At 36.4% G+C, this 27,973-nt stretch overlaps 1 protein-coding gene across 22 annotated transcripts in view; it reads right to left on the bottom strand.

The window, feature by feature from the left end:
* The window catches only part of KCNMA1 (potassium calcium-activated channel subfamily M alpha 1), a 523,932-nt gene that overhangs the window by 375,840 nt on the left and 120,119 nt on the right, over positions 1–27,973 (bottom strand). For all 22 annotated transcript variants that reach the window (XM_087767664.1, XM_087767663.1, XM_087767665.1 and 19 more), the window contains one exon: positions 8,082–8,246. In XM_087767664.1, coding sequence (XP_087623790.1) covers positions 8,082–8,246 — 165 coding nt within the window. The remainder of the gene's footprint in view (positions 1–8,081; positions 8,247–27,973) is intronic.

Raw genomic sequence — 27,973 nt, 5'->3', positions numbered from 1 at the left:
TGGTTTAATGAACGTATTAAAAAAAAACAAACAAACAACAAACCACTAAGGACATGGAACATTCTGTGGTTCCTGCCTGTGCAGTCAGACCTGAAGGCTGAGAAAGGCTTCCCCCTGCTTCCCCCTTCTTCTCTAGTTCAGAAACATACAGCACAGTACAAAGGAAAATATGGCATTAGTTATTTTTGCATAACTAGAGGAGTTTATCGGTCACACCAAACTTTCCTTAACTATCTAAGAAAAATTGTTATGTCATAACCAATAGACTGCAAAACAAATCCTGTTATAAAAGAATACATGTGCTTCACTACTGAAAAACTAATGTCAGGTTTGGTCTTGTAATATTTTGAGTATGAAAGACTAAATCACTGAAGAATACATTCAATTTCTATTGTCAAGTCAATTAATACATTTTATTCTAAATTAAGTCCTATTCAGATTAACTGCATCCTAAGAAAAGTACAGGTGCTCAGAAAACAACTCTATGTTAATTCCACAAAAGGTCAGTTGCAAGACATCTCCAGGATGACAGGGTCCCACAATGGAAAGAAAAAGAAAGACCAAAATTTACAAGAGCTTTGTTTATCCTTGAGAAAGTTTGTTAAACCCACATTCAAATTCTGAGATGTTGTATACTCAAGGTTGCTCAAGGTTTCTCTTCCTGCTTTGCAAATCTCATAAAATAGCTGATATTGTCAAGAATGCTGTCAAAAAATCTGTATGTATCCCAAATGTACCTGTCCTCTCCAAATTTGTATCTGTCAGGGATACCAAATTATCCTTTGAGCACCTATTCTCATTAAAGTCATAAGAAAACCGTTACTGCCTTTGGAAGCAGGGAGAAACCCCACATAATTTCTGCATTGCTAAATTTCACTTTGGCTGCTAGGCAACTGTAATTTATTGCTAGAGGTGGTGGGTTTTTTTTTCCCCCTCAATGTTAAGAGAGTCCTCTCCTTTGGGGGGGGGGGGGCGGGGGGAAGCAGCAAGAGCAAAGCTAGCTGTAAAAATATCCTGAAAAAACCCCCAAGCACTATATAGCATACTTACATGTTCTCCAGGAAAATCTACTATAATTACTTACATATTTAAAAATCCACTAGTTTTCCTTACTTGTATTTTTTTCAGAACACTCCACCAGCTCTCAAGCAATTCACCTGAATACAAACTTAAAAAAAAAAACACCAAAAAAAAAACAAAACAAAAGAAAAAAAAACAAAAACCAAAAACCACCAACCAACCACCAGTACTTTTAATTTCATTTCTTCATTTATGTTTTTTCCCCTCTAGGGTACTCTTGATATAATTTTTAATGAATCTCCTCTTTAGGACATGTATGGACAAAACCCATGTCTTATCTAAGTAAAAATAACTGACTGACACTTAGGAATGGTTGCTTGAGCAAGAGTATTGCAAATCAGTTGCATTTCAATATCACATGTATTTCTAATCAAACTGTGATCACTATAAACAAATTAGAAAACCTGAAGGCTTACATTTTGAGAGTCACGGAAAGATGCCACTCATGTTTCCCTGAATGAGCAGTGAGGCCTTCTAGCATTTTTAACAGCTCTTCAGAAGTCCAGTCAAGGGTCTAAATCTTTCCATAGTAAATACTTAGTGCACTCTCTATTCACTGGATAGTCTTTGATTCAGACTTCTAATCACATTCTAAAGTTTTGACACCAATTTCTCAAAAACTGTAATGTGTAGACCTTCCAGAATGAGACCCTCTGCCAAGCAGAGTCTCAAGTCCCAAGCTAGTCCCAAGTTTTATTACTACTAACCTCAAAACTTTGTTCTATCTTGCCAAAACATTTGTAAGACTTGCATTTTTCAACCTTTGTACATGTAGGTCACAGATGGGGAAAAAAGAACGACTGCTGGATTTTTTGGATAGATGAAGAGAATGTAGCAACAATTATACATTCCAACCAAACTATGTTACGGGGAACATATAGTCATTTTTTAATTTAAGCAACCACCTTCATATACCACTTCCTCATCTTTAGGTTTTTAAATGTAGTTAGTAAGTTTTAAGAACATTAAGAAAGCAACCTAAATAATCATCTAATTAAATAACTTAGTAATAAAGAACTTAATTAATATACTACTGCCACTAATTGCCATCCCTTCTTTTCTCCTCCCCCCCCCCCCCCCCCCCCGGGCTTTTCTTCTCCTTTTTCTTTCTGCGGCCACTCTAAAAGACATTTTCATCATGCAGTGATTAAAAAGCAAAGCCTTATACACTCCATTTTAACACAAATTTGCCTGTTTCTCACTGTCTTTGTTTCCTTTAGGTACTGTGAGAGTCAAGGCAGTAGGCAAAGCCACCACATGGTGCTCAGCACAAGCAAAGTAAAGCTCATCTCTGCTATATGTTTACAGGTCACGTGTTAAAAATGGAACAAACAACAATTTGCTCCACCATTTTATCTCCTGGATTTGCAATTAAAATAATGATTTTTCTTTCTTTATCAGTTTAAAGGAAAGTCCACATTCAACTATGTCCTAGATTGAACTATGGTAACTTCAGCAATATATGTATGACTTTCTCCTGTATATAAAAACTTTTACCTAATTAAGAAAGTCATTTGTCTTCTTACTCAAATGATTAAAAAAATTAATTTCAGGAAGCAAAATCAGTTCATAAACACCTTTAATTTCCTGCTTCTTCAGATTAATTATGAATGTGTCTGACTCTTCTTTGAGAAACCCACCTCAGGAATTTTTATCTGATACTTCCATCATCTACAGAATTATATAACACTTCAAAGTAAATCAGTATTTCCCTAAACAGATTTTAAGTAAACTGTTACCTTTTATTGTTATTTATATTTATGCCACTCAACATCAACTGCAAACAGAACTGCATGGGTTCAATTAGCATGTTCTTAAATCATGTGCTTATGCAATTTAATATGGACACATTTTTTAACAGTATGTAAAATTCTCATCTACATTATTTAAGAGCAAAAGTCACATTTTCAAAGGTTGTACCACCAAGAACATTAAGTTCCAGTCATGCTTTTAAAACCTAAAGAATGAGGAGAAAAGGATATTCTGACCACACAACTGTAGGCACCATGCCTAGCCACCTCAGTTTTCTGCACTGCTTCAGAAAACAAAAAGGGTTTCTAACTGAAGGACATTCTGGATTACCCTGTACAAATGTCTTCCTCCAAAGCTGCCCTTCAGATGAAACTGGGAAGTGTGAATATTCCTTTGTGCATAAACCACTTCAAGTGTAGAATTTAGCTGCTAAAGCAGTAAGAATGCCTACTTTTATTTCAGTACTTTATTTCTACAATATTCACACAAACTACTGAATCAACTGCAATATTAGCACAATCCCATGTACATGCCACTTTTGCATCTATTCTGTCTAATCTTTCTGTCATTAACAGATGAGAATTATATGCTTTGAGACACTAAGTTGACATAATGATAAAACAAGTGATGGTCAAATGTTATGAAAATTCGATGGTTTAATTATTTAGCAAGTAAATTTCCCATTCTTGTTTCTTATGTTGCTCCCCCTCAACAAAAACCAAACAAACAAAAAGAAAATTCTCTTTTTAACAAAATTAAAACTACTCCTAGAGACTGAAAGAACGGAAATCTGTTTCCTGATGATTCTCTGTTGGAATTAATACAAAAAAACTCTGTGAGGAGCAGGGAACAGGGCAACTCCTACCTCATGTAACCAAGAGCTAAGGATATAAGTAGAGATATTAACAGGATATATTTGAGACACTATCCTTTCCAATAAATCTGGTCTTAGATACTCACGTGATGAGGGAGTAGCATACTAAGAAATTACACAAGGCAAGTATTTCGTATTGAAGAACCAGACATAACTGACTACTTCTGTGGATCAACGCATGAAACTGGCAGCACCAGTTCTCTGTGGTCCAAAAAAGTAAGAAAGAGTAGGTGCAAACAATACTGAGTTTTACATAAGAGCACCAGTATGACAAGTTTTGTGCCAGGGAGACAGTTAATTCTGCCAGCGTTTAAATGACAAGCCTGGTTTTTTTCCACAACTCACAGCAAACACTGCTGGCAGGCCCAGACATCCATCACAAAATAGGTTTTACAGAAAGTTTCAGATACTTAAAAAGGTTGACTTATTTTTATTTGAAACAGATCGTTTAATTGAAGTCAAAAGCAAAATATTTCAAGGTTTAAGAAGGTTTTAATTTCTCCTCTCTTTGTTTAGTCTTTAAATGTAATTCCTCCTCTTTTATTAATGGAATGGGAGAGGAAAAAACTAAGAATAATTTTTTTTGTTTGGTTCGTTGGTTGTTTTTTTCCCCCGCTTTTATTTCAGTTACAGAACTCTTCCCTTCCCCACAACCACCAATGAATTAAATGCTTTTAAGAAAACTAGTGTGGAGGAGAATCATCTCTTTCAAAGATTTCAGAGCCACTGTGTTTGTCAGGAATGGATTAAATCATTTCACTGTCTCAAATGATCCAGATCATATTGGAATAACAAGCAATATCCCTTACTTTCCAGTAGATGCACTGAAACACATGATTTGGAAAATGGTTTTTTCCAAAATAATTTTCAACTTAAAAAAAACCAAAAAAAACAAAATGTTGTCAACTAGTTCTACAGCTACAATGTTGAAGAAGGCCTTCTAGTCTGTATTTTAAAGGTTGCCTACTGCTTGGCACCTATTGTCTAAACAGAAATGTTTGATTTCACATGAGAATTGGGCAAATGGTCTTATGTTGATGGATATGTCCAATTTTGTACTATAAGTGCATGGGTGTGAAGCTGTGACCTTTAAAACCAAATTTTGTCCTGTATTTTCCATACTGTTGGCCTTTATTTTCTTCACCTGTGGGTAGCCATAAAGATTAAATATTAAAGAGATAATTATAGGAGCAGCTACTATATAAATATTTGTTCCAACACTCACAAAGGACCTGGGCAAACTGATCTGATGAATTAGGAAGTTGTTTTGTAAGGTTACTGGGGAAGAAATAAAAGCTATACCAGACATGTCAAAGATACGGTAACAGACTCCAGAAGAGAGAGGTCCAAAAAACACTTGGTTTTGGTTACACAAACAGCAATTGGCATTCCACTAAGATTCACTTTGGAGAAAATGATTGTCCAGGTAAGAACAATGATGAGAGTTTTTTCCATGAGCAGAAAACACAAATAAGATTCTGCATTACACTGGTGTGTGTTCAACACTTTCCTAACTTGTCTCCTTCACTTGTCAAGTAAACCCAGGCAGCAGTTACACAACAGCCTTCAGGTGGTCATGCTGAACTGAAGAACAATTATAACTCTTTTCCCAAGTCCATTTTCAGTGGACCACTTTTAAAACTTTTTTGTAAACACTGGATGCATAATATTGATTTTTAATTTAAACTCTCACAGTGTAAAAATTTCCTATAATTTCTTTAGCTGCAGATATCTCGTACAATTTTGATTTTATAGCACTGTTAAGCGACCAGTTCCTTCTTATCTGGGGGGGGAGGGGGGGGGAACATGACACGGGGGGGATGAGAATTCCTCACTTTGATTCAGAAATACAATAGCTGGCAGGAATAGGCTGTGTTAAGTTAGTAGGAATTCATGAGTAAGTCATAATACATTCAAACAATATACTCTGATAAAAAGATTGACTTGACTTAGTTTTGACTTAGTTACATCCTATATCTACAAATAATGTGAATATTCTCTCTAGCACAAACGTTCATTGAAGCAGTTAACCTTTAGCAAATATAACCATAAAGTAAAATTGAAATGACTAATCAATGTTCAAACTGGAAATGGTCCTCCAGAAATTATATCCTATTAATTCAAATCCTGAAACTGATGAGTGCTCTATTAAAATAAATGCATCTCGCTTTCTAAACTGAACAAAATTAACTAACAGACTCCATACATCGCTACTTATTTATCAGATGGTTAGTTATATTGATGAGCCCCTATATGTACAATTACCTGCTGTTATACCTTGACAAGAATATAAATATACTCTCAGAAATAATCTCACCCAATGATGTTGGCCAGCTGTCTACAAAAAACTCTGGAAATAAACCAGTCCCTTGTAAGATGCAACAGTAAACTGCAAGTACAGAAAAATACCTCAAAAGAAATAAACAAAGTTATTAAATGGAATTAATAAGTTCTTCCTGTATCTTAAATAAAAATTCATAGTAAAATGTGTTTTATGTTTTGGTCTTGATTGTTGGTTTGTGTTTGCGCCCACATATACCTCAGTAAAAACAACACATGCCAATTTCTGATTGCATAGCTAGTAGCACAGGACTCTGGTCTTGGGTGATTTCTAGCCTTGATACTTAAACTGGAACAAGAAGCACGAGTCTAAGATTTGTCATTTTTAATGCTTTCAAGCTGTTGATAAAAGTCAGCATTTAACATAAGCAAGTGGGCAAAAGATATTAGAGGAAAAAATAATCAAAATAATATTACTGCAGAACTAAACAAGACAGTAGCAACTGAGCCACCTCAACTTTTCACTGTAAAAGACTTGATTGGGAAGTTCAGTTTCTTTTCTTTTCCTTCCCTTCCCTCTTCCCGCCCAAATAATTACTCTATAGACCAGAAGTGACTCACAGTAAAATATCTCTTAATCAAAGTAAACAATCAAAGACACAAATTCTGTTTTCAGTTTAACCCAAACTAGTCCAAAGTCTCACTGGGATTCTCAAAAGCTTTAAATAAGATTTAAATCACTTTAGCTCTTAGTTTATAAGTACACGCATTCTAACAAGGAAACTGATCAAAATCACACAGGAGACACCTTTTACTGCAGTGAGCTCCACAGAAAACCCTTGGCAATTAAGTATGATTTGACAAAGCTATAAAATAATTATATTCAAATAAAGTGAAAACTATGAAGTTTTTTCAGTAGAACTTAAGCCACATATTATCAATATCTGATTTGTAGCTCTATTTGATATATAACTGTTCACATCCTTGAAGGATTTCCTAAGTTAATAAAGAAAAAGATCAAGAGACCATAAAATCATTACTAGTCTATTGAAAGTATCAAAAAACCCATTGCATGGCCAATTCAAACTTGTCTTTGCTTTACAGTTCTGACCACTCTCTACATTTGTAACACTGTGCTTATTTTCCAAGTTAGCTGCCACTTTTGCTAGCACAATTTTACTTCGAGACAAAATAGGCCTACAGTTTTACCACGTAATATGAAATTATGTGCTGGTTTTGGCTGGGATAGAGTTAATTTTCTTCACAGTAGCTAGTATGGGGCTATGTTTTGGATTTGTGCTGAAAACTGATAACACAGGGATGTTCTAGTTACTGCTGAGCAGTGCCTACACAGAGTGAAAGCCTTTTCTGCTTCTCACACCACCCCACCAGTGAGGAGGCTGGGGGTGCACAAAAAGCTGGGAGGGGACACAGCCAGGACAGCTGACACAAACTGGCCAAAGGGATATCCCATACCATATGTCATCATGCTCAACATATAAAGCTGGGGGAAGAAGGAAGGGGGGGACATTTGGAGTGATGGCCATTTGTCTCCCCAAGTAACCGTTACACATGATGGAGCCCTGCTTTCCTGGAGATGGCTGAACACCTGCCTGCCCATGGGGAGTAGCAAATGAATTCCTTGTTTTGCTTTGCTTGTGTGTGCGCGGCTTTTGCTTTACCTATTAAACTGCCTTTATCTCAACCCATGAGTTTTCTCACTTTTACCCTTCTGATTCTCTCCCCCATCCCACCAGCGGGGAATGAGCAAACAGCTGTGTGATGCTTAGTTGCCAGCTGGGGTTAAACCACAACAAATTACTAAACTCTCTGTTTGTAGCACAGTTCAAAATCATGGTGCCAGAATGCTGAAATAGGCTGGGGTGGTGGACTGGAAGTCAGTTTTTCTTACTTGCTGTCTCTGCTTCTCTCTTGCAGTGGGAATTAGTCTGCTATTTTACTTCCGAAAGAGAAAACTGGGATTGACTCACGCTGATGGAACAAACTAATCAAAAATCCTCCGCTAATGCTGGGACACAGCGTTTGTTAAAAATGTTCTTTAAAATAAGAACACAGAAAATCGTAGAAAACTTACAAGTACTCTGCCAGTTAGTGTCTGGGCAGATATCATGACTCCTGCCCAGTCCTTCACGGAGGTCATCCATCCCACTTCTGCTGCCACATTCTCCTCTTTTTCATCTGTTGGTTTGCAGGCCCCATCTGCCTGTGTATCTCCACCACCATTGATCTTCTGGGCCTCCTGCAAAGTAAGTATTTGGGTTAGCTAACGTTTAGCAATTTGACGGTGAAAGTCAGCATTTCTTAGCCACAACTGTACGCTATGAAAGAAGCAAATCAGTCTTCCCAGATTCCTGCTAGACGAAATTAAGTACCTACTTGGCCATATCTCTTCAGAAATAACAGAAATAGAAATGTTCTATGATGTACCAAACTAAAAACTAGATAATAACACTCTCCTTGACATTACATCTTGAAAACATGTATTTGGCATCAAATAAGCTATATGTTCCTTCCCTATAAGCAGCATAATTGCCAAGAGCTATGTATGCAATTATAGAGCTACATATAAATGAGTTTGTCAGACATACTGAAGGACTTCTTGATGTATTAGTTCAAAACAATGTGTACTAGGTGTGAACATAATTTATGTATGCTTTTAGTTTACTATCACTAGAATTAATTATCTGAGTAAACCTTCACTGAGAAGCATGATATGACAAGGCAATAATTATCAAGGGTGAGGGGAATAAAATACACCATAGAGAATCTGCACAGAGCTGACATGCTATCAGTGAACCAGTGTTTCAATGGAAGTGTTTAATATATCACAGAAATTCTTCTGTCAGTAAGTGGCTCTCATAGAATGGAGAGCTAGATACTAAAGAGGAGACTCAGCTGCACTAAGCTGACTGATGAGTCACATGCACTGGAATTATGCACTGGAATTTATATCAGTCTCTCGCGGACGCTGCAGCAAGGATGTCGTGCTCTGTAACTGCCTGCTATGTGCGACAGTCACGGATACTGCACAAAAGACAAGAGAAATTATAGGAACAGCCAGCCTGGATCGTCCAGCATTAAAAACCCATCATATGCAAAGTACCAGACTATGCCATGAGCATGCCTTTGGTGACAGCATAATACTAATGACTTCCTGACTACTTGACAAGTTATGCTAAACAAGCATAGGGAGGCAGCAAAATTCAGTGTTGAGGCAAGTACTGAGCACTTGAACTGCACCCATATATCTACATTAGTGCTTCAAGTACTCTGCACAGACCAACAGCTTGAAAGATCTTGTTTATAGATGACTTGCCTATAGGCCACTAAGCAGGAAGTCAATTGCCATTAATCCCCTTTGGGATATCCGTTATACAAGTAAAGATGTTTGACGCGGGTTCAGTGATTATTACTACAGTAAAAATACTACACTATCACGGTCAAAACGCATAGCTATGAGATGGCCTTGAGGACACAGCTGGACATACAGGTAAGGGCACTTCCTGAGAGCAGTACTGAACTAATAAAGCAGTTGCACTGAATCTGTCAGCAAAGGACAGGAGAGCAACACTAAAAATGTAATATGGAGAGCAACAATTGTTTTTTAGAAAATCTCAGTATTGCAGCTTAATTAGCTAATCAGATTCTTCTCTGTTAGTCTCCCTCCTGAAATGCGGCGGGCTCTGTCTTCTTACTAGCAATTACAGCACAGCGCATGATGTGGCTATATTGATAATAACAAATTATTCAGAGTTACAACAGTAATTCAGTTCTTCCCAAGCAAATAACCAGGCAGAAGATAAAAGCTACTTCGTATTTGCAAAACTGGACCTCCAAATTTGGACATAGCGAATCAGATGTTTTGCACTCAGCATTGAAAGTTGTATACTGCATTGCACACACACAGAGTACAACCTACAGAAATGACCTCATTGCTTAGGACAGTGACGTATGGTATGGCACAAGGCATTTCCAGAAAAGTAATGCTTGACTAGGGGTAATTTGTGACCCATATCATCCCTAAGGCGTATAGATCAGTCCCAAAGAAGCACCTTGACCACCACTAGTGTTTAGATTATAAACCAGGAAAAAGAAACCTAGCTTCATTTTTTTTTTTTTTTTTTTTGAGTGGATGGTATGGCTGTATATACCGGACATTGTAATAAAACAAAACATTGAGGTTTCAGCAACCTAGACACATCTCAAAGGCCCTCAGGGCACTCACAGGCCTCGCTGGCCCTGGCCGCTCTCCCCCAGGGTCTTCCCCGCCTCTGCCTGTGGCCCAGAACACCATTTCAGCCCAGCCCAGGGCCACCAGCACCCCACAGCCCTGTCCTACCCAGCCGTGGACCACACTGAAGACTGACCTGGACCCCACCAGCCCAGCCAACCTACGGCTGATTCCCCCTCACTGGGCCTGATCCTTACCCTCACCCACAGGCTGACGTCCCAGGCTGGCCCCGGCCTGGCCCCAAGGAGATTCCTGATGCCCAAGGCTGGGACTGCCCTGGCTTGCCCCGCTCCCTGGCTGGGGCAGTGGGACAAGGCCCTGGCTGCCAGGCCCAGCCCTGCAGTGCCCTTACAGCTTGTTAAAATCCACAAGTACCATTTATTTCTTTTTTCCCACCAGTATGTCTGCCTTTTGTAACTGTTAGAGCTTGTCTTTCAGATTGTACACTCTACGTGCTAGATTTCACTGCATGGTCCTCCTCTGCATAGCAGAGTGGGCTTTTATACTCTGTACAAGTTTATACTGAATATGCGTATTAACGTGGTTTTCATAGTAAAGAAGCTGCAATTATCTCATCCTCTCAAATAAGAAACTGAGATGGTGAATAAGTGCTTAAATCACCAGAGAAGTCATTGGCAGAGCAAAGATGAAACCACAGACTTTCTTGATTTTTCCATCCAGCACCTCAAATTAAAAATCTCAGGGATGCACACCTTGCTAAAAACATTCATAATTATGAATTTTGGTATAGAAAGTCACAGAACTACAGATCATTAAACAAAAAGAGCTGAATGGAAAAGTCCATTTTATGGTAGTAAACTTGAAAATATTAAGGTTGGAAAATTCTGTTATTTTTTTCACATACTCCTTCCTTATCCCCAACCTTTTTGTCAATATATCAACTGAATTTCAAAGACGTGATTATTCACAAGATTATAAAAATAAAATTTCCTAACACTCAATAAAACAGTAGATAATTTACTTCATTGAAGGAGAAAGGTAGCTTTTATATTTTCAAAAGGTTCTAATACCCTACAGTTCTTTTTGCTGTATTGACTTTTGGTTGCCAATAGAATAGAGCAGTAAAATGTGACAGACCTATGCAATATTTGATTCTCTAAAGATATTAAAGTCTGTAATACATTTGAACAGCTGTATTTCTGCATTTATACCATTTATTTCACCTCTATTAAAATCTCCCACCCATATTATTTCTTAATTAAAATATAAGTAAACCAATCATCCCCTGCCAATTATCATCTGGAGCAGAGTCTCATGATCAGGTACATACCAAGCCTAACTCTTGCCATTATTGTAGCTATAATTAATATGCAGATTAATTGCTGTTATGTAATATTTGGATTCAGTTGGGCTATTTTATATTTTTCATCTACATGGCTAATTGGCAGTTAAGTATTAAGGAAAGTTTATTCCCAAGTCATTATGCAATTGTGCAAAGATTACTAAAGGAGATTTAAAGGCTGCTTTCATTTACACTGTGTACAAATCAGTCCTGTTATTAACTGTATAGTCCTGTTCCATTGCTATTTCTTCACCTCAAAGCATTGAGTAACCAACACTACAAACTGAAAAAGGTGCTTAAAAAAGAAAAACCTGACAGTGATGGTAATTGTTTAATTATTTACAGGCTCAGTAGCTACAAGTAAGGTAATACTATCTTTATCTACTCTGCTTACCTGCTGTTTCACAAAGTGTTCGTTATTTTAATTACTTGATGACAGGAACATTCAGGTAGATTAAGTGAGAGGCAGCATATTTTGTGAAATATGTGTTTCCTGAACTTAGTGACAAAATCGAAGAGAATGCATGATGAGAAGGGCTGTACAGGAATCAGGACTCACTGTTCTAGTAATGGTTTGACACAAACCTAGACCAGAAACTTCAATGCTTTGTCTTATATTTTCAACAATAAATATTGATTTAGATTACACAAGTGCTAGGAAGCTTAAACACAGTTACCTTAAGAAAGCAGACTTCAAAAAGGGAAAAGACACTCAAAAACAATTTTCATTTTTGAAAACGTAGTCAGGCCTGCTTCACTTTACCTCTCTCTACAATATCTGTACAAACATAGAACTAATGCAGACGCTCCATTCAACCCAGGGCAGTATGAAATAAAATCAGAACATGATTATGAAAACTTAAAACATCATCAGAGAATAATTTGCCTTTTTAGAAGCCCTAAAAAAACCCAGGACACTATGAAGACAACCTAGTAAGCACTCTCTGAAGTGTGGTACTGAAAAAAATCTTGGTCTCTTACGAAGATATATTAGAAAACACAGGAAACAGGCAGGTAACGTGAGGGAAAAGAACTGGGTTAAAGTCTGGTGAAACAAAGAAAAGGACTTCTGATATTCCTGCTTATCTAACATTGAACTAGTATGAATAGCACACAAAAATCATGAAGTATCAGCTGTACTGAGAATACAGGGCATCAAGTCATGCCCACATCATACAAGAGAAGCAGTATGCCCAATTTAAGCAGATGTTTAAGAACAGTAATACCAATGGAGCAAGCCCAGTACCATCCTTGGAATTCCATCCTAGAGAACATGAGGTGAGGAAAGGCCTGCCAGAATGGCAGTTGCAACTGGTTTGAAGTATCCAGTAATAATACAGTAATAAAATATAGTTTGGGGATGTTAGGGAAGGGCTGCTTTAGATAATGATGCCAGCAACTTGCAATTTTGTCTCTATTAACTGCCCCTCAATTAACAGCATTGCATTCTTAGAGCCTGCATTTTAAGTAATGTTTTATATCAGATCAACAACACACTCATACTAGCCACTCTTGTACACTGGAAATCTATGTTGTTCCTTTCTTCTTCATTCATCTGTTTCCCCAAAGCCACCAACAGGTGCTATGTGAAGAGGAATAATTTTGCATATAAGACTATTTCTCCTTTCTGTTAGGCAGACCTCTAAAACACTGAGTTTAAAATTATTAGACTTCTGTCAGTAATTTAATTACATGCCCTTCTATCAGTAATATCAATTAGATACATTCTCTCACCATTTTGACAACGCTGAACAAGGGCCTTAAATTTATATAAAACCATAATATTATGCTGCACTCTCAGCAGCTGAGCAATGTGCAGCGTATGTCATGACATCAGGTACCTACTGAATACATTGCCACAGCAGATGTTCTCCATCAGATATAGTTACCATCTGTAGTCTTCATCTTAATAGTTACTAAGTTCCAGTTCATCCAGTGCTAAAAACAAGCAAAACAAAAAAACCTGAAGTAGTTCAACTATTCTATTGCAGTTTAGCATACACAGAATTTCACTGGAATATTAATAAACAAAGCAGATGGGAATGTGAGGAAATAAATAGCTATACGGAGACTTACAAACCTCTTTGAAAAGAGTCAATCTTGTAGGAAAGTGAAAGCAAAGGCTAAACTAACTGTGAGCTAAGTACTTACTCATAAACTGGCCTATCCACAGCATTTCTTTGAATATTATATTCTTCGTCAATATTAGGTTACATTGATGTCAGTTATCGTACTGTAGCTATGGCTCGGCTAGTTTCAAAGGATTAATTATTGATACCCCAAAAATATTATTCCTTTCACTGAATAAAAGGAAACAGAATGATCTGTGGAAAACATGGCTGATAAGATAGCCAAGCATTTTTCTTTCATAAAATATTCACAAGCTATGTAATTTGGTGTTTGCAAGTTTGGTAGGTTAAGAAAAAGTTAAGTCCAAAATAGATCCCAAAACTCTTCTTATTAGTTTAAGACTGAAATGGTAAACTCCTGTGAGAGAACTATTCTTTTTGTTTTCTGCCCTCCTGCATAAATTCTGAGAGCTCCTTACCAGTCCTTAATTACAACCAGAACCTTACTTGCTGTGCTGACCAGAGGGGAAGGGAAAAAAAAAAAAAAAAAAAATCCTTCACTGTGAAGAGTCTAGGTTCCAAGATAAAATACATTTTCACTTTTTTCCAGTGACCAGCTTGTCTAGTGCATTTGTGCACACCTTTAGTAATCCTGACAGATTTTTTTTTCTGTGCCCTTCATGTTTCCAGTGTGGGTTACTTGTATAAAGTCCCCTTTTAATGTCATGGTTTTGACTAATAACAATTGCTGCAATAGAGGAATTAATTCTAAAACCTTGACCTGAGAGGCAAGGGAAACTAGATTAGTAAAATACAGTGTTCCAGCCACGATCCCACAAAACAGCACAAGAGTCTATCAAATGAAGGGTTCCTGGGTATGGTTCTCACTTAAGAATATGAAACAGCAGACACCTACGTTATCTGAAATCTGAAGAAAATACAAAAAGAATCAGTTCAAAGTTTAAAAATTTCTACACATTAATGGAGGTGTTATAATGTAATACCTCCATTGATGTAAAACAGTATTTCTGAATAACTGGAAAGCTAACTGTGTGATTTCCATACCAGCCTAAGAATTAGGAGACATGCTGAAGTCCCTGTTCTGCCACCAAATTTTTAAAGTCCTCAGCCACATTATCTAGACTCTTCATGTCTTCACCCCACAGCTATAGAACAAGAGTGATGGTACTTTCTGTTGCATAGGGATCTTATCAAGAAAAATATATTTAGGATTTTAAGTGTTTTGGTATTACACAAATGGCAGACGATACAAGCATAGTGTAGGGAATCATAAAGTAAGACACACAAAAGACATACTAGTAAAGACTGTTAGACTAGTTATACAAGACAATTAAACACATAAGACAGAAGCGTAAAAGGGAAGCAATGAAGAACTCCGGGCATTATAGTGAAATGAAAAAGCATAGTCTTAATAATGATACCAGACAAGTAAAAACAGATGATAAAACCAGTGCCCACCAAAGTTATAGAAGGGTAAACAGGGGAGGAATATAGAAGGATTCCACAATATGACCATCCAACAATGTTTTTTTTTAAAATCACACATAATGAAAGAGATTGACAGGAGAGCATGATTCTTGCAACTAAAAATCTGTGATAAAAACAAAGTCATTACAAACTTACATGCATTCAAATGGACAAACAGGATGTTTTTTAAAAACTTATGATTCTTGGTTCAAGTTTGCAACCGTTTACAGCAATAGTTACGTAAGCTTTGACTGTAAGTTCCGAAGTTAGTGTGAATAATTTAATTTATATTTATTCATAAAATAAATCCTTAAGTTTTCCTTTGTTACTTCTGATTGTGTATCAAACCACATTTATAAAAATAAATAACTAGTGAACTTGTCATAAAACTACATAACAAGCTAACTTACTGTCTGCAACAGACAAATAAATAAAAAACAGGACAAGTCAGTGATGCACACGTTAGCAGTATTCACTGAAAATCTTTCACAAATTGTCAAACTAACATCTAGCCCATATCCATAAATTTATTTTTCTTTTCTCTAGTCACCAGAGTATTTCTTATTCATTTCCTTTACAGAGACCAAATTATTTTCACATTAAAATATTCCTTAAAGATCCTTTTCAACTATAAAGTAGCAGACACTAGGGCAAAACAAGCATTTCATTTTATTAATGGGGACACTACATTTAAATCAAAGGAGACATGTCATTATTCTTTGGTCCCTACATACCATAGAAATGGATACATTAGGCAGATTAGACAATTATTATATAAGAATATTAGTCTTAAACTGCCTTTTCTGTGGTTCAAACATTATACTGAGACCATTCTTTCAAAATGTATTTTAAAAAGAACAATAGTAGCCATGCCAGATCACTAACCTTAATATAATGGAAACTAAACTTGTAAAAATATATGAAGCAATATCAGATGGGACCGAGTTATCAAAACTATAGAAAGAGAAGGGATCCTTAATGGAAAACAATGAAGAAGGTTAGAAAGGTGCATGCATTTTCTGTTATCCTCCCATTTGTTTCCTCCCACCTAATAGAAGGCAAAGCAAAGAAAATGTACAATTGAAAATAAAATTGGTACAGACATTATCATTAAACGAACACTGCCAAATTACCTACATCCTATTGACTGATTAACCCAGGAAAAATTTCTTTCTGTCACAGATGATAAAACATTTTAAATATTAATAGTTCAACAAAAAACTTGCTACAAGCACTAAAAAACACATTTCACTTACTGTCCTCATACTTAACTCATTTTTGTGACACTATATGATTCACTGCAATCCAAAAGTCTCAAAGTGCTTCATGAATGTGAGAAAAAGGTCTTAAAAATTAGAAGAAACTAATAAAGAGTGGGGAAAGTACCTAATTTGTTTATCTTGATTACAGGAAGTACTTTAGCTGATTGCTTGTAATTTTTTTGTTGTTGTTAACGTTAAGTAATACCCAACTCCAATCCAAGTTTTTCAACCATCACCTCAGCACTTTTTTTTACTACTGTGAAAGGATGAAAAATACATTGAAAAATCATGCATTTGATTTTGCCCAATTTTAAGAGAAGAATTACTAGTAAATCTTTTATGATCTAAAAGATCTAAATTGTGAGTAGCTTTTACAAAATAATTATGTGGTAGAAACTGAAATAAGAAAACTTCTGGAAAATCTATTCTCTGCCAGAAATATTCAACATTACAATAGGTCATTAAAAGGTTCCAAAAGTAAAAGGTTTATTTCACTAAAATATATATACAAATACAATGTACAGAATAAGTATCAAACTGCTTTGTCTGTGAAATTAAACTTTGCAATATCTTTTCAGTTGCATACTTTTCTACAACTTGTTCAATTACAGAAGAGGTGGCTTTTATCTACTAGCGAATACCGCGCTTTCTTTCATTATATTAATTTCATAATATTTTCTTGCTTGTAGTATCAGCAGTATCCGAGAGAAAGCGATGCAGACTGGATTGTAGAAGGAAATTCTTCCCCTCTTCTGTGTATTACAGAATAGTAATGCAGCTAGCACCAGTGACTAAACTAGTGCTCAGAAACACTTCTCTGATGCCCAAAAATCACAAAGGACTCCATGGATTAGGGAAAGGCATTACACAGCTTAAGGGAGAGAGTCTCTAAGCACAAGGTACCTTAACTACCCCAAAACTGGAATCTTAGTCCTTGTGTAAAGCAATTAACTGCTCACTTCCTTGAACTGCAAAACTCCCTAGAAATCTCGGTGACATGAATTTTAGGTCTTCATTTGATTAAAATCAACCATTTTCACATGGGAGGAATAGACTTAAACACTTGTGGTTTCCGTTTTATGTGAAATAGCAAATTATTACTATTGTGGGGGAGTATAGGCAACCTTCCTCAGTGCTGAGCCTGTCAGACAGAATTTATTTGCATTTACATTTTTAGAGAGATTTATGATTTTTCAGAAGGTTTTAGAGGTAACAGGATAAAAGATGAAGGAGGAAGGCAGTGGGACAAAAATAACTGAGACTCACAAATATAACTTATTTGATAATATCATAAGACACATGGATCAATGATGATTTGAAGAATGCCAGAGAATCATTCTGTTATCTGCCAAATTGGGCAAACCAGTCATCTCTACGGCCTTTTTTGATTCAAGGGTAGTATATAGTATTTATGCTTATTGTATTAAAATTATAAAGGAAATCACAATGAATTAAAGGCAGCTCTCTGTAGGATATAAAGCCATATCTAAGCCTTTACTGACGTAGGAAATTAAGTTCCAGTGTGCAGCACAAATATTTGAAGAGCAGTAAGTCAGCCAATAAGTAATTAAAAATATTTAATAGCACACAACACTTCTCAGCTCAGAGATTACAGAGTGTAATGCAGCTTTCAGACTGGAAGAACTTTAGGGGCGGGGGGGTAACAATTTTAATTATTATTTTGAAATAATTATATTAAAGTAAACATTTCCCCCTATAGGACCAGTTATCTCACATCGTAAGAAATGTGCAAGTGCCATTATTTAATCAAGAAGCTATGACCTCATTCATTACCCACTGCTATGGAAACAATTTTGTGTAATCTGAATCTCACAACTCTCTTACATAAATGATTAAGTAGACAAAAGTTTTTAAAACCTAAAAGAAGAAAAATTCCTTGTAGATAAATTTCTTTTAGGTAACATACATTATTTTGGTTCACTTCACAGACACTAAATATTAGCCTCATATTATCCAAAGTCAGTACTTGTAGAGTACAAACACAGCAGCTGGTACATTTATAATGCAAACATACACAGTTCCTGCAAATTCATAGATACTGACTGAAATCTAAGGCAGAGAAGAGAGAAAAGCTAAATTTGTTTGACTTGCATACTATAGCTCCATTAATTTTAATTTATGCTATATAGAATGAGAACAAGCTCAGAATTCTCTTTGAATTTAACCTCATCCTTTTAAATAACAGGAAGAACTTTAACTGGCACAAAGACCATCTCCTCCTCTTCTGAGTGTACCAGTGATGCACTGCTAGGAATTGATGCATGACTGTGACGTTGAACATAGCCTTTGTAAGCAATCAGAAGTCGGACTACTGGAAAATAAAGATACATGGTGTCCATTCTTGGCTTTCATAACATAAAGAATTGTATTTAAGCCTTCTTGCTCATGGCAGGAGTGAATCTGCCTGTACCAAAACTTGTAGATGAAGCTCCTACTTTGACAGGTCATTTTCTAAATGAGAACAGCAACTCTTTGAAGTTCCGCAGAGGTCTGAATTGTTAGAAGCAGCCCTGGCAGAGTTGCATTAGTAGCAGAGGGCAGGTGAGGTGCTTAAAGGCAGACATTGTTCTGTCTCACGAGTCTGCAGGTTTTGGCTTCAAGATTTATCAAACCAGCAAATACTACATATATCACAAAAACATGTTACCTCTGAATACTCACTCTGTCTATAAATTATGCATGATACAGCAAGCAGTTATTGTCCACTGATCAGGAAAGATAATGAACAGAGGTAAGAGAATAGGTCAATTTAAATTTTCAGCTCTTTTCCCAAGATTAAATAATAGTAAGAAAGAAATTAAAGGATAACAATTGTTAAATCATCACAGAGTATTGAGTTTTAATTTGCTCACCCTTCAGGGGAGCCGAAGAAGTTGACAATGATCAGTAATAATGTTACTATGGAAATTTTAATCTTGAAAAAAGGTGGAAATCAACCATGCCCTTTGTTTATATCTTGGAATTTCGTGATACTCTGGTAACTTTATTGCAGGACCTAGAGCTCCATTGTTTTTCTTTTAAATTTTATATAAATTGTTCTGGTAAAGAGTTTGCAATAGCATAAAGATTAAACAACTCATCAAAGCAGGCTGTCACACTTTACACTATTCACAAGCTGTATTTTACAGAACCTACTCATCAGCTTGAAGCTTTAGAGGCTTTCTCCAGTTACAGCGCTGCATAATTACCTCATACAGCTTTGCAAGATGCAGGTGCCCCCCAAAATTTATCTGTGAATGAGATTCATTGACAATGCCATCCAAGTATCACATGAAGTTAAAAATTTTACCTTTACTACTTCTTAAAAGAAAAAAGGGCTTAATTAAAGCCATAGTAAAGAAAAAACAAGTCACGATTCGTACATCAGCAATTCACATCTTCCAAATATCTGACTCTAGTTTATTCAGTAACAAGACATTGAAGTAATACATATAACTAGAAGATACATTTGAGAAATGCTCTTTGAGAAATAAATATATCTCTGTATTTCAGATCAGCTCATGGAAATCAGAAGAAAAGGCATGGCATGAACTGTAAGATCAGCTTTATTTTCTAGTTTAAAAGTATGACTTTTGTCCTCGCAAGCTAGTTTAGCAAGGGAAATGGGATCTACAGGTTACAAAGGCAGAAGTCATATGTAACGTGATTCCCATTTTGTCTGCAGATACACAGCTCTAAGAAGAATATTCAAGGATATTTTTCTTCCTGGTCACTCTCTGAATCCTCACTGTGACCATGGGATGCACTATGCATAATTCAAGTGCTTGATTTTATTAACACTCATAAAAATATACTAAAAGTGATGTGTAATACTTAAGTAGTTTTACTTTCGATTACTGATAGTGCCTATATTGGCAACCATTACTGCCTCGTTTTACTAGCTAAAAGCATCTAGTGGTCCTCACCCTAGGTTGCAAAAGATTTCCACTGAATAAAATTAGCTTTCTGTGAAGAAGGAAGCTTATTCCTTAAGACTAAGTCATATATCAGATTTTTGTACTGTGCTGTTTTAATAAAACTTGACTTCAAATCTATTTTAAAGGGCAGTCTGTAGAAACAGAGTCTCCGTGTTATTGATCGGATCAATAGAAAGAGCTGTAAAAAATTCAAATGAAAAAATATGTTACCTTAATTCAGTTTTCATTTTTTCCAGGATTCAAAAATGATAAAACAATTCCATCTCCTCTAAAAACCCACCACTATTGCCATATGAATTTAAGTTGGAATCACTCAGTTCCACAAAAATCTTTTCCTGTACTGATTTCTGCTCATACAGATAACCACAGGAGTAACAGAAAGCTATAAACTAAGCAAACTTTCCAAACTCTACTTCCATTTTTATAAAGCAAAGAGTGTTTTACACAAAGTTCCAAGCAGAGGCTAGTGTAAAAAAAAAAAAACAAAAACAACCAACACCCAGCAAATCAGTAATTGAGCTATTTTCCTTTCTATCAGCTTTTTTCCTAAAGCTATTAGTTTTGTCCATCACGTGCACCAATAAAACCTACAAATCTTTAGTGCTTCTACAGGTCAGAAAGTGATCTTTGTGAGCTGCTATTTAAAAACACACCACCTCATTAATTCTCCTGCTCTATGATCTTCAGCAACATCTTTGCAGGTACGGTGCTAATGAAGTTTCCATCTTGTCTCTCAACAAATTTATGAAAACAGATACAAGTTCAAACAGAAAGGGAAAGAGAATGACTGGGCCCTCACACTCCTGCCTCTCAGAACTCTGCTCTCACCAGAAAGGTCCTGGGCATGTGTCCCATTATGATCAGCTATTGCAGCTGTTAGCATATGAAAGCAAACCCCATGAAAGTCTAAGATGTCTTTTTTAAACATAATACAGTTAGAAGAGGAAAAAAAAGGAGCCTGAACTTTGCTACTAGCCGTATCTCTGGATAACACCATCTCTGCAGGGATTATAACCTAGAAAGAGAAATTGTAAATGTTGTGAAGCACCACATGAAACTAAGTTGATAATGATAGTACTTTGTCCAGAAGTACAGAATTACAAAGACAAAGCTAGTAGGTCCTCTGACTGGGTTTGGGTTGATGGCAAGTTGAACATGAATCAACAGTGTGCTGTGGCAGCCAAAAGGGCCAGCCATGACCTCGGGTGCATCAAGCACAGCATAGCTAGCCGGTTGAGGGAGGTGATTGTCCCACCCTACGCTGCACTGGCACGGCCCCACCTCGAGTACTGTGTGCAGTTTTGGGCACCTCAATACAAGAAGGACGTCAAACCATTAGTGTGTGTCCAGAGGAGGGTGACCAAGATGGTGAAAGGTCTCGAGGGCAAGACTTAGGAGGAGTGGCTGAGGTCACTTGGTTTGTTCAGCTTGGACAGAAGGCGGCTGAGGGGTGACTTCATCGCAGTCTACAGCTTTCTCAAGGCAGTCAGCGGAGGGGAAGGTGCTGATCTCCTCTCTCTGGTGACCAGCGACAGGACATGAGGAAATGGAATGAAGCTGCATCAGGGGAAGTTCAGACTGGACATTAGGAAAAGGTTCTTCCCTGAGAGGGTGGTCGGTCACTGGAGCAGGCTCCCCAGGGAAGTGGTCACGGCGCCACGCCTGTCAGAGTTCAAGGAGTGTCTGGAGGACGCTCTTAGTCATATGATATAGTTTTAGCTAGTCCTGCGAGGGGTAGGGAGTTGGACACAATGATCCTTAGGGGTCCCTTCTGACTTGAGATATTCTACAATTCCATGATTTTATGGCTAATCTCCTAACTTTCAGTCTAAACCTGCCTTTTTCTAAACCTAACCTTTCTTAAACCTTTCTAATCCTGCTCTCCTTATACACCCATGAGCTCTGACCCTGTTTATCCTAACACAAGTAGTGACTGGGAAAGAAGCCTCTGAGCTTCCAATTAGTTCAGCAGAAGGTGTCCAGTGACAAAGAAAAATATGCTAAGAGACAAGATTTATGATCTAAGTCATTTATTCAGGAGATAAGGAGATATCAATCCTTCTTCATTTTGTACTTTCTACTTGCCTGATTTGGGGGTGGGTTTTTTTGAGGTTTTACTTTTTTTATCTTCCCCCTCCACCCCCCATTCAATATATAACAGTTTGTCATTTGGTGTCTGCAAGTTTGTCTCAGAGCCTCCACTTTCCTTCTGAGCATCTTCTATTACTGCCATTGATTGTGGTGGCACCGAGTACTGAAAAGATGATCAACAGCAGCACACATCCTTCTGGATGAAACTCCGGCAGCCTCCTGGGGTGACAGCAGATGTTTTTTGTTATTCCTCATGTCTTGTAGGAGCCAATACTAACCCAAGGAAGGAGCCAAAAACTGAAAGCAAGACTGAAAGCAGGAATAATATTATAGTCCAATGGGCACTGAGGTCACCATTTAACTAAATAAGGCATTCATAGGAGGATACACGCCAAACTACCAAAATTGTTACACAGCCTTTCAGCTTGCTGGAAAGATTTTTTTTTTTTTTACTAGAACAAAATAAAAATATAATTGTAATGAAAAAATACCATTAGGCAGGGTCTAAACCCAGTAGTGTGTTTGGCAAGGCTACTGCAACTGGGACACTAGAATACTAAAAACTACCAGATACAGTAATAAGACTCCAGAAAAAGGATGCAAGTTGCATTGTTTTGACTGTTTAATTGTAAAAGCAAGCATATAGGAATTGCTGCAACAAATATGCAGACACAGTTTGCTGATGTACAGCTTATAGGAATTGGTGAGAAAACTGAATTTCTGAAAATTGTATAAATTCAAATTTAATTTTTATCACTATGGAATTTGCTTGGAGTCTCCTTCATTATTACTTCTGAAAAAATTGTTTTGCTTAATAAGTTTAGACAAAAAAATTTAAGAATTTCATAGTAAACTTGGACCTCATATTGACAGGCAAGATACCCTCTCAGCGAGGCCAGAATTCAAATTCTGTCATAAAAGGAAACTTGAATTGTACAGAGATTCTCACAGGTTAGTAGTCACATGTTTTTAGTTTATGTGGTGAAATTATGTTTTTCTGAAGATACATTTAATATCAGCACTAAACTTTTTTTTTAAAAAATATATTTTGAAATAATGACAATTCCAGGAAGAAATTAAACTTATAAATGAAATCTTTTATGTACACTCAATACAGTGACTATTTTAAATTGCGTAGAAAACAAATTATACATCATTTTCTTAGTGGTTCTAAGGGACAAATTGAAGAAAGTCTCATTCACTGTGACATTTTTTTCAAGCCACAAAAACTTCTATGCCAATAAGTTTCTAACAGAAAATGAAATAATTTTATTCTAAAACCAAACTGAAACTTGTCTACCTAAAAAAAAAAAAAAAAAAAAAAAAAAAGCCACATACAGCTTTCATTTTCATATGGTGCTTTCCAAATATTCTATTCAGTTCAGCTTAACCTTCATTTTCAAAGGTACTTAAAAAAACCTTTAAGACAGGCTCAAATATGGCTAGAAGAATGGAGGGAAATAGAATTAATCAATCCCGACAAATTTATGTCAGAAGTAGGGCAAGCTTCCCATCACAAGTGAGATTCTTAACTACATTACATGACTCACTCCACCTTGTAGGAAAAGTGTGAATACAAATCTTGTTGCTGGCTACCAAATTAGTGCAAAGGCCATACTAACAATTAACTCATATGGAGAGAAGGGCCAAATTTTTGCAAAGAGTTTACAGACCTTTTAACAATTAATTCTAGGTTATTAGAATACAGCTTTGAGTCTGCTTCCTGACATCTTAGACACCCAGCATCCCAGTGATGGTGGCATCACTGGCTTGCTGCGCTCCAGATCCTGGAGCTCAGAAAAATGCTTTCATTACTCAGAGACCTAGCAATAGTGATATTTAGTAAAACGATCATCAGTCATTTTTAAAAATGTATGATTTTCTGCTGTGCTCTGCACTCCCTGTAATCAGTGAGTTCTGCTGGAATCCAAGTGGGGGAAATTTTTTATCAGCATAGGCATATCAATTATGAGAATGTCAGCCCTGTTGGAAGCCAGACTCAAACTGTTGTTAGGTAGGTTGTTTATGAGATGGCTGGAGCAAAACAGTAGAAAAGTATAAAAATAAATGGAATAGCTAACAGAAAACATAAGGTTAGAATTATATGACTTGCATGCAAGTCCCAGGTCACTATTAGAAAACTGTTCCCTCCCTCATTCCATAAGTGGGAGTTCGGGGTGTGTCTTTGTTTTTACAATTAACTCACTCTCACATACACACACACACTCTCTCCAGGTATTTTTGAAAATCCTGATACATGAACTATGTGTGATAACACTCTCATCCACTGAAATGCAATCGTCCTTGCTGCTAACCATAGATGTAGTGCACAAAACTGACAAAAGAGAATCTAGTTGATGCTGTTGCCAGTTGTACAGATCATGATAAACTATTACATCAACAAAAGTAAAACACACATACAAAAATTGCCTTGTGACTTCTATTAAGCCTGAAGTTAGTAAAACACCAGTTCTGTATTTGGTAACTGATGACTAAACATAAAGTGACTGATTTTGAGAAGGTATTCCTACTGAATCAACAAGTCTTGCTAAGAGTGCTTATACCAAAGAACTGCCCTGCCAAAATATCATGACACTCTCTAGGATGAAAAGAGATGCTGGCATAGACTGACTTACATACTAAATACTAGAAACTGAGCTTCTTCAGGGACCATAAAGCTGTTTGAGGGTCTCTCCAATTATTGGCATACATTAATATTCATATTGTGACAAAACTATCTCAGAAAACAATTTGTTCATGTTCTCAGTATTTTTGTCCAAATATATTCAGACATACAAACAATGTTACCTCTGATAACTCTGATTCTTTCACAAACTCCTCTGAATCTACAAACCCTGCAGAGGTCTCTGAAGAACTGAATACAGCTTCCTGAAAAAAGGAATGCTTTCACTTTTATGAAAGCGTGCATACTTATCTCTAGAGCATAGTGTCAATACTTCCTCCTCTTCCTATGTCTCTTTGCAATCAAAACTGTAGCTTGTTAAAATATGGTCTTTCTTTACAATGTGATGATATAGCATTACCATCAGATGAGTTCCAGGTGGTCTAATCAAAGCTAAAATCCTGATTATTAGAATATACAGGGTAGCAACCTAGTTATTAGCCCAACAAAAACAGGAGGGTTTTGGTTAGCTGGCTTGGTTTTGTTTTTTTTTAAACTAAAGAAATTCCAAGTCAGTGACCTCGACGATAAAGATATATTGATTCATAAGAACTAAGGATTTGGGCCAACAAGTATAAAGACATGTTCCCTCCAGGACAGGACAAAGCATATGGCTCTGTAATGACTCCATATGACTTCCATATGGCTTTATAAATTAGCCTTTCCTTACCTATGTTGTATTTGATCCAACATCTACTATCTTTCTTTTTACAATCCATATTTTATTATAATCAAAAACAACTCACAACTAATATTTAACAGTACTATGTAGGCATAACTTGAAAAGGATTTTCCTATGGGCTACATATAAAATTAGTAAAACTGCAGTCAGTCTTCAAGAGCAGAAAGAGATATTGTACAATTTCACAAGATTCATCCCAAGAGTTTCACTACATTCATAGATATAACTCAGGGTAAAATATACACCTGAGCTCTACCACAGGAAAATCAGTCGTGCTCTGATTTACTTGCTGCTTTGCACAGAAACTATTATACACATAGTTGCATTTTTACTTCTTCCACCGTGCTGTGAAGAGCAACTCAGAACTATTAACTCTGCTGACTGCTTAGCCCTTTTCACTGGATGAATGGAACTGTCATCAAATCATACGGAAGGCTTGCATTGTTTAGTTTGTTCAGTTTTAATATTTCATAAAGGAATTGGCATATTCCTTCTCTGATGTTTTCAGAGCCAAAATAAGTCAAATTAAGTACCCAGTGGTTTATGACCACCGATCAGTCATTAAGCTCACTTAGTTCTATGGATTCAGTCTGGGAACACAAATGTATCTACTAATTATAAAAGTAATCCCTGTAGTTCTGGCAACTAGTGCTATGCAATGTCCACTAGCCTATGTTACTTCTGCAGGACGAATGTAAATGAAGTGTCCTTAGTTTTGTATACATGTATTTAAGAGTTCTGTGACTAAATCCAAATCCAGAGAGATTTCAGTTCTAACGGACAGAAAAGAGAAAGATTTCTGAAGACAGAGTCAACTATTTATTACATATAGCACCTATTTAAAATATTTAGATAATTTTATTACATACTGTATGGGAGACTTTCACGAGTCTCACAACCAGTTTTCATTAAACATAACTTAGCAGCTTTGTTGTTTCTCAATTCAAGGGCTGACAGATTGCTATCAGTGCAAACAAGAATAAGTATGTTGAGTTAACACTTTGAGGGAAGACTTGCTGGGCTTTCCTAGGGGGTTGGGGATTTTACTTTAAACAAATAAAGGCCTTTACATAGATCATAGCAGTCCAACATTAGTTATCACCTGTAACCAATGAAATAAAACTTAAAAAAATTCAAAATATTTCAATATATGCATTGTAGAAAGATATTTCTACTTTCATAAAATGCAAACAACGTAGAGTGTAGCCTCTATGACACACTACTTTGTATTAATATCCTTATTGCCTAATCTGAATATTCTAAAATTTACAAACAGGATAAGCTGTTGACTACAGTATTTGTTTGCTCTTTCAAAATGACAAAGAAATACTTGTGCACAAGGTTTTAATTCAAAGACAGTGTTTTGAACTGGACTTCCTTTAGATCAAGTCCATTTGTTTTAAAGCTAGAAAATACAAAATTCAAATTCATAATTTAAGCCTGACTTTCAGTCAAATTGATTCTTTTGCTAATAGTCAAAACAGTCTTAGCAACCAATTGAAAACCTGATGAAAGGGTAAGGGCTAAAAATTGTTGCGCTCATAATTTCTCAGTGGAAGTACCAAGTTAGTTGCATGACTTCACTTTTGCCTATGTATTCACCTTTACTCTTCTTCACCCATCATGCATCAAGTGAGCCTCAGGAGAAAAATAATGGAATAAATGGAAAGAAAATTATCTATTTTTCTGCCCTCGAATTTTGCTGCCTACATCAGTCTTCAAACACGTTAACAGGGAAGACCAAGAAAGATAACTTATTCAGTGTGCTAGTGCTCGTTCTGGGAATAAACCAAGAGCTTTATTCCACAAGGATGTTAATTCAACATTACTTGTAAGTACTAAAAGGGAATCTAAATGTAATAGGAAATCTTTATAAACAATAACTTACTTGGCGCTCTCAGAATTCCTTGGGACATGGATTAATAATGAAAATTACTTTCTGTACACTGTCTATGTTCAAGTGTACCAAGAAATAGTTTTGAAAAGTCAGTATCATTCTTCTACACAGAAAGCTTAGATTGCAAGGAATCTATTTAACAGCTTCAGTAAATATTAAGATCTCCCCTGCAGTGAGGTTTTTGGGTTTGGATCAGTTCAAATACAAGTTAATGCATGTAGAAGGAACCATTCGTTTAAGTAGTTAGCACTACCCATTTAAAGTGTTATTGAAATTTGAAACATTTATCTCAGTGTTTTGTAACAGAACTCTAAGATGACAT

The sequence above is a fragment of the Nipponia nippon genome, unplaced genomic scaffold, assembly GCF_047370975.1.
Source record: "Nipponia nippon isolate SJK-2023a ecotype South Korea unplaced genomic scaffold, ASM4737097v1 scaffold_3, whole genome shotgun sequence".
Classification (NCBI taxonomy): Eukaryota; Metazoa; Chordata; class Aves; order Pelecaniformes; family Threskiornithidae; genus Nipponia; species Nipponia nippon.
This window is presented reverse-complemented; position numbering and strand designations above follow the sequence as displayed.